The sequence below is a fragment of the Schistocerca americana genome, chromosome 5 (assembly GCF_021461395.2).
Source record: "Schistocerca americana isolate TAMUIC-IGC-003095 chromosome 5, iqSchAmer2.1, whole genome shotgun sequence".
Classification (NCBI taxonomy): domain Eukaryota; kingdom Metazoa; phylum Arthropoda; class Insecta; order Orthoptera; family Acrididae; genus Schistocerca; species Schistocerca americana.
Window position 1 is genome coordinate 370,671,447 of NC_060123.1, and position 16,245 is coordinate 370,687,691.

General features: G+C 42.9%; 1 protein-coding gene across 2 annotated transcripts in view; it reads left to right on the forward strand.

Annotated features, from left to right (window-relative positions):
- Nucleotides 1-16,245, forward strand: part of LOC124615587 (coiled-coil and C2 domain-containing protein 1-like) — a 129,618-nt gene that overhangs the window by 42,339 nt on the left and 71,034 nt on the right. For both annotated transcript variants that reach the window (XM_047143573.1, XM_047143574.1), the window contains exon 5: nucleotides 1,391-1,539. In XM_047143573.1, coding sequence (XP_046999529.1) covers nucleotides 1,391-1,539 — 149 coding nt within the window. The remainder of the gene's footprint in view (nucleotides 1-1,390; nucleotides 1,540-16,245) is intronic.

Genomic DNA, 16,245 nt, shown 5'->3' on the forward strand with positions numbered 1-16,245 from the left:
TTTGTTCAAGAGAAAGAGCTTCACAAATTGAGCAGGTCGAAAGCCTATTTGTCCACCTATGGCCCTTATGCAGTTATTCAGTTTTGTGTTGATTGATAGAGTTAGTGGATGTCCTCCTGAGGGATATTGTGCCAAATTCTGTCCAACTTGTGCGTTAATTCATCAAAACCCCAAGATGTTTGAAGGGCCCTGCCCATAATGTTCGAAACATTCTCAACTGGAGAGAGATCTGGCAACTGTATTGTCCAAGGTTGGGTTTGACAAGCACAAAGACAAGCGTAGAAACTCTTACCATGTGTGGGCGGGCATTATTCTGCTGAAATGTAAGCCCAAGATGTCTTGCCATGAATGACAGTAAAATGAGGCTTAGAATATTGCTGACATACTGTTGTACTGTAAGGGTGCCACGGATGACAACCGAAAGGGTCCTGCTGTGAAAACAAAAGGCTCCACAGACCCATCACTCCTGGTTGTTGGACCATGTGGTGGGTGACAGTCACGTTGATATCCTACCAATGTTGGGGCTTCTCCAGACACATCTTCAGCCCGGAATCCCACTGCCTGGAATAGAATTGTGGTAGATAATGAGTGCCACTGTGAATTTGATCCCCAATGACCAGTGAGGAATAGGGTGTAGATACTCCAGACAGAGATCGGATACCAAGCTGACTGTCGCCTGCCACACAGCACCAAAACCAGATGTGATGCTCTGGGATGTCATTTCTTCCCATAGAAGGGTCACTTTGGTTTTCATTTGCGGCATCCTTACAGCGCAGTGTTATGCTGATGATATTCTATGCCGCGTTTTGTTGCCCTTCGTGGCAAGCCCATCCCGGGCTTACGTTTCAGCAAGATGATGCCCACTCCCAAACGGTGAGAGCTTCTACTGCTTGTCTTCGTGCTTGCCAAAACCTGTCCTGCACAATGTCACCACGTCTCTCCCCAATTGAGAATGTTTGGAGCATTATGGGCAGGGTCCTTCGACCATCTTGGGCTTTTGGTGATCTAACACATCGATTGGACAGAATTTGGCACAATCTCTCTCAGGTGGACATCCAAAAACTTTATAAATCATTGCCAAGACGAAATACTGGTTTTATAAGGGCAAAAGGTGGTCCAAAGTGTTATTGACTTGCGCAATTTGTGAAGCTCATTCTCTTGAATATATCAGTCATTTTTCTGAAATCTAATCGTTTGTTTGTCTTTGCATGTATATCGTAACATCTACTGATTTCCATCCCCTTTCAGATAATTCCTTCTTGGTGCATCTTCTTCTTCTTCTCCCCCCTTACAATGTATACAGAAAGAGGTTCTAAAGTTGGTTCTAAATGAATGGTGTAGTGTGTAGACGTCAAGATGTTACTGAGCCAGTACATTATTTTTCTTCCAGGTTTGGCAGGGGAATAAAAACACTTAACGATATGCTGAAGCAGGCAAAAGCTGGTCGTGTTGTTAATGAGGAAGACATTCCACCTCCAGTAGCAGTAACACTGACAAAGAAACCAGATGCACCGTCTGTTGCGGACACACCTACCCCTGGTATGAATTTTGTTTGTAAGGTGCTACATTTTGTTTTTGTGCATTATCAGTAATTATTAGCTTCTCAAGTGTGTGTGTGTGTGTGTGTGTGTGTGTGTGTGTGTGTGTGTGTGTGTGTTGCAGCTGACAGAAAGACACCTATGAAGAAAGTACATAATTTGTTTTTAAGACAGGTAACATGAAAGGACAGTTCAACATGCTTACTGCCAAGCCCCTTTTCAGTTTACTAAACCTATTATAAAATGTTCTCAGGGTTCTGAAGATCTGTAACATAATGAGTTGAATGTTGACCCCAAAAAGAGGATAAGATGTTAGTAATATCTATTTCAGAGATTTTCCAGAAGAAATGATCTTACGAAAGTGTGTTATGAAATGACATTTGTAATGACAATATTGTGAAAAGAATAAGTTGCTACTCAAGACATAGAGGAGAATGTTTAGTCACAAATAGACATAAGACTTCCATACGTTTGAGCTTTTGGCCAAAAGGCCTTCTTCTAAAGTAGAAAGTGCGCACACAGTTACAACTCCCAAACATGTGACCACTATTTCTGCCCACTGAGGCCAGATTGCAAACAACTGTACCTGATCGAAGAAGCAGTGCTGGGGGATAAGGAAAGGCAGGGGTGGGAGGGGGAGGTATAGCAGGATAGGGTTTGGGGAGAAATTAGTGTTACTTGTGAAAGCATGTAAGGACATGGTAGGGCTGCTAGGTGCATTCAGGTGGTTTGGGGGGGGGGGGGGGGGGGCGGAAGGGAGGATGAAAGGAGAGAAGCAGGGGAGGGGAAAAAGACTAATGGATATGTTGGTGGTATAGAAGGCCATGTAGTGCTGGAATGGGAGCAAGGAAGGAGATCGATGGGTGAAGGGCAGGGACTAGCAGAGGTTGAGGCCAGGGGATTTACAGGAACATAGAATACATTGCAAGGAGAGTTCCCACCTGCACAATTCAGAAAACCTGGTGTTAGTTGGAAGAAATTCTTCACTCTATTTCTGCCCCCTCTTTTCCCCTCCCCCAAAACTCCCAACTACACCTAGCAACCCTACACTGTGCCCACAATGCCCCTGCATGCTCCAACAAGCAGCACTACACACTGCTTCATCCCTACCCTGCTAATACGCTTTCACTCCCCCCCCCCCCCCCCCCCCCCCCTCTCCCCACATCTGCACCACCACCACCACCACCACCACCACCACCACCACCACGACCCACATATTGATTTTCCCATAAGGTGTATGTTAGAAGAAGGCCTTTTGGCCAATACTCTGATACATAACAGTTTTAACTTTTAAAAACCAACAGCCTCAGTTGCAAAGTACCTAGATTTACCTAGGTTTCAGTCGAGGTAACCGAACCTTCTTCAGAATAAAAGTAACTACCGTTTGTCCACAGTGGACATCATCAAGCTAAAATTATAAATCCATAAATTATCATCAGACGGTAAAAACTTATCTGAAACTGCCTCGGCCCCACTTCGCGACCGCGATGCAGCAGCAACGAGTGCTGTACTGGAACTGACCGTAGTGTCATGAGGCGCGCCTAAGCGGACAAAATACTTAGCGTGTGCGCTTAAACTGTGTGATGGGTACTTGTTAGGAAAAGATGCGAATCTAACTCCTGACCTTGAATTTACTAGTAAAGTGAAATAAAAGAAAGGTACATCTGAGAAGAAGGCTTAAGTGGTCTAGACGATTTCAGGTCAAATATATTAATCTTGAGTAATGACCATCTACCTTATATGGCCCGTATTGCTGGATGTTACAGATTAGATGTAGACTTTTTCATAAGTTCATTCTTGACCATTTGTGTGCTAATTCAATTGGATGTTCATGAGTTGTAACTATAGCTAAGCAAATGCTTAACATTTATGCCTCAAAAAATGTTTTTAGACCTAGTCATAATAATGACGATGTTGGCTTTATATTATCCTCCCACTCCTAAGTTCTTTTTAGGTGATTAAACTCCGTGCTTAAGCACAAAATTTTCTAGACAGGCCATATGTTGTAAGCACCTGATGTCTTCCTCATATCATGACCAACGAATACCTCGTAAATGTTAAGACAGTCGATCTAAGTTCGTTCTGCATAGGATAACGTATACGCCCTTTTCCTCAGCTTTACCTTTCTTTTATTTCACTTTACTAGTAATTCAAGGTCAGGAGTTAGGTTCGCGTCTTGTCCTAACAAGTACCTATCACACAGTTTACGCGCAGGCGCCAGGTATTGTGTCCACCTTGGTGGGCCTCATGACGCTAGTCAGCTCCAGTACAGCACTTGTGGCTGCCGCATTGCGTTCGCGAAGTGGGGCCGAGGCAGTTTCAGATAAGTTTTTACAGTCTGACAATAATTTATGGATTTATAGTTTTAGCTTTACGATGTCCAGTATGGACAAATGGTAGTTACTTTTATACTGAAGAAGGTTGGGTTGTCCCAACCGAAACCTAGGTAAATCTAGATAAACTTTTCAATTAAGGCTGTTGGTTTTTAAAAGTTAAAATTAATATTTATACAGTTGCTGACAGGGCTACGAAATGTTGAAAATATATATAGCAGGCTTTGTGCTGTGCCTGTTGGCAGCTTGTCATCTCTGTATGGTGAGCAGCAATCTTATCATTTTCATAATATTATCATTATTCCATTCTGGATTTTCCATTGTTCGAAATGATAGTTGTTTATTATTATTCACTTGTGTTACTTTTTTTTTGCCACACTCCACTTTGTTTTACATAACAAAGTGTGATGCCCAGGGGTGGGATTGATCTTTTGAAATGATATGGTAGGTTAGCTGGTGGGCTATCATATGCAAATAATCAACAAAAAAATTCTCATGTACGTGTATTTCCTTTACATTATTAATGAATGTCTCTGTAATAATTACATTTATTCATTTAATTGGTTTATGCATCGGTTTAGACATTTCTAAATTTTATAGCGTGATTTCAATAACTTTATTTTACTCTCATTTTTTACTTCCTTTCATTCTTTTTTTATTTGGATTTTTCAGCCATATATTTTAATTATTTTTATTTATCTGTCACAATATTGTGCAGGGGCCTCCCTATTTGGAGAAATTCAGGAGCGTTCTATTCTTGGCTTTGTGTTATTAAATTTTCTGTCTTCCACGCCTGGACTTATCTGTTATGGGAACATTCCCACAACTTTTGCACAAACGACCTATGCCTCAGGCCAAGAGTAGTTTGTACTGGTGAGAGATTGCTGGTGAGGCAAGATTTGCAAGTGTCACATAGAGCAATCAATGGGAAGTGTGGGAAGATGGTCAAATGAGGTTCTGGGGGATGTGGGCACTGTGTCGGTTTCGGGAGTAGTTCTCTCTCTGCCCTCTGCCTCTGACCTAACAATGTGCAATCCTCCTCCATGTTCCTAGTGTGGAGACTTCAGTCCACTCAAATTTAGCCATGATGTTTCCTCCAAGCACCTGGTCACCTTCTCCAAATGTGCCCCTTGTATCCCCTACATTGAATTATATCATGATTTTTATCTAATTAAGCCTACTGTTATTATTTGAAGCTTCTGTTACTGGATGCCCACTCCCTCGTCCTTCCCTGCACCTGTACAATATTTAAACATTTAGAAATACTGATCTATCAGTTAAAAAACGTAAGATGATAATATAATTTATTTGTAGGCTGTGCAGTGGTGTCAAAAATTTATTTTTAAATTTTCACATTTTTGGGATGGTAATCTATATATAAAAACAAAGATGATGTGACTTATCAAACGAAAGTGCTGGCAGGTCGATAGACACACAAACATACACACAAAATTCAAGCTTTCGCAACAAACGGTTGCTTCATCAGGAAAGAGGGAAGGAGGGGGAAAGATGAAAGGATGTAAGGATGTGGGTTTTAAGGGAGAGGGTAAGGAGTCATTCCAATCCTGGGAGCGGAAAGACTTACCTTAGGGGGAAAAAAGGACAGGTATACACTCGCGCACACGCACACATATCCATCCGCACATACACAGCCACAAGCAGACATTTGTAAAGGCAAAGAGTTTGGGCAGAGATGTCAGTCGAGGCGGAAGTAAAGAGGCAAAGATGATGTTGAAAGACAGGTGAGGTATGAGCGGCAGCAACTAGAAATTAGCGGAGGTTGAGGCCTAGCGGATAATGAGAAAAAGAGGATATACTGAAGGGTAAGTTCCCATCTCCGGAGTTCTGATAGGTTGGTGGTAGCGGGAAGTATCCAGATAACCCGGACGGTGTAACACTGTGCCAAGATGTGCTGGCCGTGCACCAAGGCATGTTTAGCCACGTGGTGATCCTCATTACCAACAAACACTGTCCGCCTGTGTCCATTCATGCGATTGGACAGTTCGTTGCTGGTCATTCCCACATAGAAAGCTTCACAGTGTAGGCAGGTCAGTTGGTAAATCACGTGGGTGCTTTCACATGTGCATGGGACAGGTTTTACACCGGGGGGCGGTTACAAGGGTAGGAGCCAGAGGGTAGGGAAGGTGGTTTGGGGATTTCATAGGGATGAACTATGAGGTTACGAAGGTTAGGTGGACGGTGGAAAGACACTCTTGGTGGAGTGGGGAGGATTTCATGAAGGATGGATCTCATTTCAGGGCAGGATTTGGGAAGTCTTATCCCTGTTGGAGAGCCAGATTCAGAGTCTGATCCAGTCCCGGAAAGTATCCTGTCACAAGTGGGGCACTTTTGTGGTTCTTCTGTGGGAGGTTCTGGGTTTGAGGGGATGAGGAAGTGGCTCTGGTTATTTGCTTCTGTACCAGGTCGGGAGGGTAGTTGCGGGATGCGAAAGTTGTTTTCAGGTTGTTGGTGTAATGGTTCAGGGATTCTGGACTGGAGCAGATTCGTTTGCCACAAAGACCTAGGCTGTAGGGAAGGGACCGTTTGATGTGGAATGGGTGGCAGCTGTCATAATGGAGGTACTGTTGCTTGTTGGTGGGTTTGATGTGGACAGACGTGTGAAGCTGGCCATTGGACAGATGGAGGTCAACGTGAAGGAAAGTGGCATGGGATTTGGAGTAGGACCAGGTGAATCTGATGGAACCAAAGGAGTTGAGGTTGGAGAGGAAATTCTAGAGTTGTTATTCACTGTGAGTCCAGATCATGAAGATGTCATCAATAAATCTGTACCAAACTTTGGGTTGGCAGGCCTGGGTAACCAAGAAGGCTTCCTCTAAGTGACCCATGAATAGGTTGGCGTACGAGGGGCCCATCCTGATACCCATGGCTGTTCCCTTTAATTGTTGGTATGTCTGCACTTCAAAAGTGAAGTAGTTGTGGGTCAGGATAAAGCTGGCTAAGGTAATGAGGAAAGAGGTTTTACGTAGGGTGGCAGGTGATCGGCGTGAAAGGAAGTGCTCCGTCCCAGCGAGGCCCTGGACGTGTGGAATATTTGTGTATAAGGAAGTGGCATCAATGGTTACAAGGATGGTTTCCGGGGGTAACAGACTGGGTAAGGATTCCAGGTGTTCGAGAAAGTGGTTGGTGTCTTTGATGAAGGATGGGAAACTGCATGTAATGGGTTGAAGGTGTTGATCTACGTAGGCAGAGATAGGTTCTGTGGGGGCTTGGTAACCAGCTACAATGGGGCGGCCGGGATGGTTGGGTTTTGTGAATTTTAGGAAGAAGGTAGAAGGTAGGGGTGCGGGGTGTCGGTGGGGTCAGAAGGTTGATGGAGTCAGGTGAAAGGTTTTGTAGGGGGCCTAAGGTTCTGGGGATTCCTTGAAGCTCCACCTGGACATCAGGAATGAGATTACCTTGGCAAACTTAGTATGTGGTGTTATCTGATAGCTGACGCAGTCCCTCAGTCACATACTCCCGACGATCAAGTACCACAGTCGTGGAACCCTTGTCCGCCGGAAGAATGATGATGGAACGGTCAGCCTTCAGTCAGCTTGGGCTTCAGCAGTGGTGATGTTGGGAGTAGGACCCAACAATTAAGTTTGTTATTGTCACTGTTGCATTTCGAAATCTTTTCTATCGTCTTATTTTCTCTTTCTGTTTTTGCCAGTAGTTTCACTTTGTATTCACCTTCTCCTTTTTACCGTAATCTACTATACAGTTTTATCCCGCTGATATATATTTAATAATACGTAATACGTAATAATATGTAACCCACTTTCAAACCATAACAAAAAAAATTTTTTCCCGCTTTCAACACTACCGCTGCTATAATATCCACCATTTCTAGTTCACAAACAGTTTGATCATTTTTAGCCGCTTCCCACAGGTTTTAACGTTATTATTTCTTCGTCAGACAATTGTTAGCCTCATTTTCATAATCTGCCACCACAAAACCACTCCTTCTAATACATTTACACGTAGTTTTTTCGAAAGTTTCCCGAATTTCTCCACCCTTTAACGTGTTTTGGCGGCAACACAACCACCTAACCTTTATGCACATCATTGTCTACCAACCCAAGTTCACCACAGGATCAACATAGCCTAGCTTTAACCAACACTTTTTCGCCTTTTTTCACACCAGATCTCCAGTTGCTTTCTAGTTCACCTTTATCTCTCCCCATATATTTTTATTTTCATTTTCATTTCAGCCTCATGTTACACTTTCCACCTTCTAATACCATGTCACCCTCACAACACCCCCACAACGTCCCCATTAAGTTTTATTTGCATTCCCTCCACAAACATGCCTTCGCCCTAGCCAGATTACACTCCCATATTTTATTTTCTCAGGCTTGTCTGACATTTGGCATTACCCCCAAAGGCCTCACACTTAAAGTTCCCATCTCTGGCTGCAACCCTTCTTTCCATCTGTCCCTATACCAGTTCCAAACTGAACAATCCACTGCCCTCACCCACCTAATCCTTCACCTACACATCAACTCAGCCACTGAACACACCCGTCAACTCCTATCCTTAATAAAAGTCCTCAATCTTTCCTCTCCCACATCCACACTGGCTGTTCAGAGCATCCTCGTACAGGCCAACTGCAAATTAGAACAGCATGCCACCCTCCACCTTAAAAACTATCCAATCTCCTTGTTTCCCACCTCCGCAAAGGCAACTCCCTCACCCTTCACAACCTTTCCAGCAAACCAACCTCCTCTCATTGCACACAGACCCAGTCTCTCCCATCTACTCAATCTCCCACTTCCAGCTCCACTCCCTCCTAAACCTCAAAATTCCAATCAACACAATCTGGAACCACAACACCCTAATTCAGTAGTTAACCTTTCCTCCAAACCTCTCTCCCAATCCGAAACCTCTGTCCTATCCAAAGGCCTCATTTTCAGCCCCACTCCCAGATTCAACCAAACAGCCCTCCTCAAAGATTTACTGTCCTACACTCGTACTCTCTGCTGGAAATATCACTTTGCCATGAAGAAAAATGATCCTACTCCTACTCCTAATGATCCAACTCCCCAAGACACTATTCAAATTGAGTCCTGCCTGGAACAGTTCCGTCCTCCGTCACAGCGGGACCCACCTCCTCTTCCTCAAAATCACCCTCTCCAAACCTTCCAGGAATTTCTGACTTCCAGCCTTGCGTCTCAATCCTTCTTAAAAAACCTTAATCCTACTCCCAACATCACCACTGCTGAAGCCCAAGCTATCCGTGATCTGAAGGCTGACCGTTCCATCGTCATTCTTCCGGCGGACAAGGGTTCCATGTGAAACTTCCTGGCAGATTAAAACTGTGTGCCCGACCGAGACTCGAACTCGGGACCTTTGCCTTTCGCGGGCAAGTGCTCTACCAACTGAGCTACCGAAGCACGACTCACGCCCGGTACTCACAGCTTTACTTCTGCCAGTACCTCGACTCCTACCTTCCAAACTTTACAGAAGCTCTTCTGCGAACCTTGCAGAACTAGCACTCCTGAAAGAAAGGATACTGCGGAGACATGGCTTAGCCACAGCCTGGGGGATGTTTACAGAATGAGATTTTCACTCTGCAGCGGAGTGTGCGCTGATGTGAAACTTCCTGGCAGATTAAAACTGTGTGCCCGACCGAGACTCGAACTCGGGACCTTTGCCTTTCGCGGGCAAGTGCTCTACCAACTGAGCTACCAAAGCACGACTCACGCCCGGTTCCATGACCGTGGTACTTGATCGTCAGGAGTATGTGACTGCGGGACTGCGTCAGCTTTCAGATAACACCACATACAAAGTTTGCCAAGGTAATCCCATTCCTGATGTCCAGGCGGAGCTTCAAGGAATCCTCAGAACATTAGGCCCCCTACAAAACCTTTCACCTGACTCCATCGACCTTCTGACCCCACCGACACCCCGTACCCCTACCTTCTACCTTCTTCCTAAAATTCACAAACCCAGTCATCCCGGCCGCCCCATTGTAGCTGGTTACCAAGTCCCCACAGAACGTATCTCTGCCTACGTATATCCACACCTTCAACCCATTACATGCAGTCTCCCACCCTTCATCAAAGACACCAACCACTTTCTCGAATGCCTGGATTCCTTACCCAGTCTGTTACCCCCGGAAACCATCCTTGTAACCATTGATGCCACTTCCTTATACATAAATATTCCGCACGTCCAGGGCCTCGCTGGGATGGAGCATTTCCTTTCACGCCGATCACCTGCCACCCTATGTAAAACCTCTTTCCTCATTAGCTTAGCCAGCTTCATCCTGACCCACAACTTCTTCACTTTTGAAGGGCAGACATACCAACAATTAAAGGGAACAGCCATGGGTATCAGGATGGGCCCCTCGTACGCCAACCTATTCATGGGTCGCTTAGAGGAAGCCTTCTTGGTTACCCAGGCCTGCCAACCCAAAGTTGGGTACAGATTTATTGATGACATCTTCATGATCTGGACTACAGTGAAGAACAACTCCAGAATTTCCTCTCCAACCTCAACTCCTTTGGTTCTATCAGATTCACCTGGTCCTACTCCAAATCCCATGCCACTTTCCTTGATGATGACCTCCATCTGTCCAATGGCCAGCTTCACACGTCCGTGCACATCAAACCCACCAACAAGCAACAGTACCTCCATTATGACAGCTGCCACCCATTCCACATCAAACGGTCCCTCCCTACAGCCTAGGTCTTCGTGGCGAACGAATCTGCTCCAGTCCGGAATCCCTGAACCATTACACCAACAATCTGAAAACAGCTTTTGTATCCCGCAACTACCCTCCCGACCTGGTACAGAAGCAAATAACCAGAGCCACTTCCTTGTCCCTTCAAACCCAGAACCTCCCACAGAAGAACCACAAAAGTGCCCCACTTGTGACAGGATACTTTCCGGGACTGGATCAGACTCTGAATGTGGCTCTCCAGCAGGGGTACGACTTCCTCAAATCCTGCCCTGAAATGAGATCCATCCTTCATGAAATCCTCCCCACTCCACCAAGAGTGTCTTTCCGCCGTCCACCTAACCTTCGTAACCTCTTAGTTCATCCCTATGAAATTCCCAAACCACCTTCCCTACCCTCTGGCTCCTACCCTTGTAACTGCCCCCCGGTGTAAAACCTGTCCCATGCCCCCTCCCACCACCACCTACTCCAGTTCTGTAACCCGGAAGGTGTACACGATCAAATGCAGAGCCACGTGTGAAAGCACCCACGTGATTTACCAACTGACCTGCCTACACTGTGAAGCTTTCTATGTGGGAATGACCAGCAACAAACTGTCCATTCGCATGAATGGACACAGGCAGACAGTGTTTGTTGGTAATGAGGATCACCCTGTGGCTAAACATGCCTTGGTGCACGGCCAGCACATCTTGGCACAGTGTTACACCGTCCGGGTTATCTGGATACTTCCCGCTAACACCAACCTGTCAGAACTCCGGAGATGGGAACTTGCCCTTCAGTATATCCTCTTTTGTCGTTATCCGCCAGGCCTCAACCTCCGCTAATTTCTAGTTGCTGCCGCTCATACCTCACCTGTCTTTCAACATCATCTTTGCCTCTTTACTTCCGCCTCGACTGACATCTCTGCCCAAACTCTTTGCCTTTACAAATGTCTGCTTGTGTCTGTGTATGTGCGGATGGATATGTGTGCGTGTGCGCCAGTGTATACCTGTCCTTTTTTTCCCCCTAAGGTAAGTCTTTCCGCTCCCAGGATTGGAATGACTCCTTACCCTCTCCCTTAAAACCCACATCCTTTCATCTTTCCCCCTCCTTCCCTCTTTCCTGATGAAGCAACCGTTTGTTGCGAAAGCTTGAATTTTGTGTGTTTGTTTGTGTGTCTATCGACATGCCAGCGCTTTTGTTTAGTAAGTCTCATCACCTTTCTTTTTAGATATATTTTTCCCACATGGAATGTTTCCCTCTACTATATATATATATATATATATATATATATATATATATATATATATATATATATATATATATATATATATAATGGAAGGAAACATTCCACATGGGAAAAATTATATATAAAAACAAAGATGAGGTGACTTACCGAACAAAAACGCTGGCAGGTCGATAGACACACAAACAAACACAAACATACACACAAAATTCAAGCTTTCGCAACAAATTGTTGCCTCATCAGGAAAGAGGGAAGGAGAGGGGAAGACGAAAGGAAGTGGGTTTTAAAGGAGAGGGTAAGGAGTCATTCCAATCCCGGGAGCGGAAAGACTTACCTTAGGGGAAAAAAGGACAGGTATACACTCGCACACACGCACATATCCATCCACACATACAGACACAAGCAGACAAGCATACAGACTGCTTGTGTCTGTATGTGTGGATGGATATGTGCGTGTGTGCGAGTGTATACCTGTCCTTTTTTCCCCTAAGGTAAGTCTTTCCGCTCCCGGGATTGGAATGACTCCTTACCCTCTCCTTTAAAACCCACTTCCTCCCCTCTCCTTCCCTCTTTCCTGATGAGGCAACAATTTGTTGCGAAAGCTTGAATTTTGTGTGTATGTTTGTGTTTGTTTGTGTGTCTATCGACCTGCCAGCGTTTTTGTTCGGTAAGTCACCTCATCTTTGTTTTTTATATATATATATATATATATATATATATATATATATATATATATATATATATATTCCACGCGGGAAAAATATATTTAAAAACAAAGATGATGTGACTTACCATACGAAAGCGCCGGCAGGTCGATAGAAACACAAACAGACACTGTATGTATGTGTCTGTTCGTGTTTCTATCGACCTGCCAGGGCTTTCGTATGGTAAGTCACATCATCTTTGTTTATATATATATATATATATATATATATATATATATATATATATATACACACACACAGAAAGATGATGAGACTTACCAAACAAAAGCGCTGGCAGGTCGATAGACACACAAACATACACACAAAATTCAAGCTTTCTTAACAAACGGTTGCCTCATCAGGAAAGAGGGAAGGAGAGGGAAAGACGAAAGAATGTGGGTTTTAAGGGAGAGGGTAAGGAGTCATTCCAATCCCGGGAGCGGAAAGACTTACCTTAGGGGGAACAAAGGACAGGTGTACACTCGTGCGTACACACACACACACACACACACACACACACACACACACACACACACACACACATCCATCCGCACATACACAGACACACATTTTTCCCACGTGGAATGTTTCCTTCTATTATATATATGTCTGCTTGTGTCTGTGTATGTGCGTCTGGATATGTGTGTGTGTGCGCGTGAGTGTATACCTGTCCTTTTTCCCCCTAAGGTAAGTCCTTCCGCTCCCGGGATTGGAATGACTCCTTGCCCTCTCCCTTAAAACCCACATCCTTTCGTCTTTCCCTCTCCTTCCCTCTTTCCTGAATTTTGTGTGTATGTGTGTGTATGTTTGTGCTTGATTGTGTGTCTATCAACATGCCAGCGCTTTTGTTTGGTAAGTCACATCATCTTTGCTTGTAGATATATTTTTCCCATGCGGAATGTTTCTCTCTATTTTGCACCATGAACAAAATAATGCAGGTGAAGATTTAAATGATAGAGGGTTTTATAAATGAAACAAAATTCAGGAAAAGTGCGTATTAGATTTAAAAATTGCAAATAATTTTACATGCTTGTCTGAAAGAACAGATATTGCTGACATTGCACAGCTGTGCATAATAATCTCTAAACTGCAAATAGTTTGTTCTTCAATGCGAAGTGTGAATTTTTTTCTTTATATGTACAAATTGTATATGCAGTACCCCAGATGGGGCACCCTGGTGAAAACTGCTGTATGTTAATTTCATCGGTGCTACAATACATTATTTGAAAATAAACTAGTGTAAAGCCTATATTGGCAGTAATTCTGTTGTGTTCTGACTTTTACTCAGTTGTCCTGAATTTTTATGCTCCGTTTTGAAATGTGGTGAATTTGGTTAAAAGTAATATAGTTACCCGAAATACAAATGAAAATGTAAAGTGATGTAAAGGAAGTAATTAAATAGAAATAAATACATAAAAATGATGAAAAGGAAATAATTAAATCAAAGTTAATACATATAAATAATTAAAACAGAAATGATTATTGGAACAAATAAAAAAGTTTGTATGTGGATTAAAATGATATGACATAAGATTAGAAATGAGAAATCTGTATTGCTGCTTACTGCAGTGTGGCATAACAGTTGGTGTCGCTGGCTGGCATTTAGTGTTTCACCAGTTCAAACCTGACCACCAGCAATTATTTGTTGTTTAGTATTAATCATTTATGGAAGATTCTTGTACTTCACATTTGTAATGTTTGCATATTCTGGAGTATTTGATGTTTGTATAAACAGTAGTGCTCTCCATCCTGGAGGACAGTTTTGTTATGGCTCTATGTTTGTGTTTGTAATAAATATGCTTTTAGTGGTACCGTATTTACTTGAATCTAAGCCGCACTCAAATCTAAGTTGCACCTGAAAAATGAGACCCGAAATCAAGGAAAAAAAATTTTCCCGAATCTAAGCCGCACCTGAAATTTGAGACTCGATTCAAGGGAGAGAAAAGTTTTAGGCCGCACATCCAAATCGAAACAAAGTAGGTCCATTGTAATATGAGACACAATTTAGGTCGAATGAATGACGATATAGCTACAGTAGTTTGGTTCGAGTTATAAGCTTAGCAGTTAAACTTTAGCAGGTAGCCATTGCTATGCGTCAGGCCCGTATTTCTACGGGTACCCTTCCTTTTTCACGTGCTTCGTCTGGTTTGAATCGATTGCTTATTTTTCTTTGATCTGATAAGTGCTGTTCTCTTTGTTATAGGTGTTTACACCACTCTAAGCTGAAAATGCGTTATTGTACTGTGTCATGCATTGTTTGTCGCATTCTGATAATGTGTGTTTACGACCTGTCGCCGCTCGCTGCATGGCTTCTTTTATGCGCGCTACCGCCGCTTACGATAAAAAAAGAGAGGAATTGTCTCATTAGCGAAGCAATGGCAAGAGACTGCTATTTGTTGTTACTTACACAGCTGCTTTCTTTGATAATGATCAACAAGAACCAAATAATAGACTGCGTACGATAGAAGATGTTCTGAACGAGAGTTTAGCTAAAATTTTTCGCCGTTTGAAAATCTTTGCAGACGCCTGTTTTGTGCATTACATTCTGCACAGAAATTAGTCATCTTAGATTTAAAAATCCACTCAGTTGACGTGCTTCATTTCTGACTTATCACCATTAGGCATAAGAATAATACGAATATAAACATGACATGATATGTATATTCTTCTGCATTTGCTGTTGTCTCACACTAGTTTCGTAGTTTATTAGGCAGACAGGATTTAAATGAGATAGCAGCATACACGAAAGAATACATGGCAAAATGTTTATATTCGTATTATTCTTATGGTGAAGAGAATACTGCATGTCTTGCCAGTCGGATTTTCATAGTACATTGAAATGCTGCTACATTCGAAGATGAACAATACGGAATTTTTATTTACTTCGTTGGATAATGTATGAAAATGCAGTGGTCGAAACTCGGGGCAGAGAAAAAAAGCTCGTCTTCCACCTTTTTTTAAAATTTATTTACTGACTCAGAGGTTTTGTGCCTGCAAAGCATGCCTGTGTAGCGCTACATATATTCGACGCCAGAAGTTAGTTGTGGCGGCACCTACCAACATTTTTCAGAACTTCCGCTTACTTTGCACTCGATTCTAAGCCTTTAAAAAAACCAGAAAAAAGTGCGGCTTAGATTCGAGTAAATACGGTAATTGTTGTACTTCATAGATGACGCTGCTTTTGAATTTTGACCTGATTGTGGTTAGGATGTGACAGTATTTAAACAAATTAATTGAATCAAAATGATGACCAGTTATTTTGATAAAGATGAAAAAAAATGCACCAACAGGATCTCAATACACAACACACAACTAGACTACTACGCAGTTCAGATATTGAACATTATTTTTAGGGCCCAAGTAGATCACAAGAAACTGTTTTGTCAATCATTCATAAATGCAAGCCCACAAGGTTGGATTGCTGCATGCTGTGATACCTGGGGGCCTGACAGACACCATGAAGTAGATGATTTCAATAAGTTGATTCCATCCTTGGTTACAACTCCATATAAGTAACCCTACACTGTACATACTGTTTCTAAACACATGCTTTTTAACTGCCTATTTAAATAAGTTTGTTTTGATAATCTCTTCAGTCTTCATAGAGGCAGTTTACTGTATAATTTTATTTATTTGTGGAAAATAATGTTTTCAATTTTGTGTTTAATATTTTTTGGTAAATTTAAGCTTGGACCGGACTTTTTTTTTTTTCCATGGTCATGGACAGAGCTGTGTCTGCAGTGTTTATCAGTGTTATTTTTGG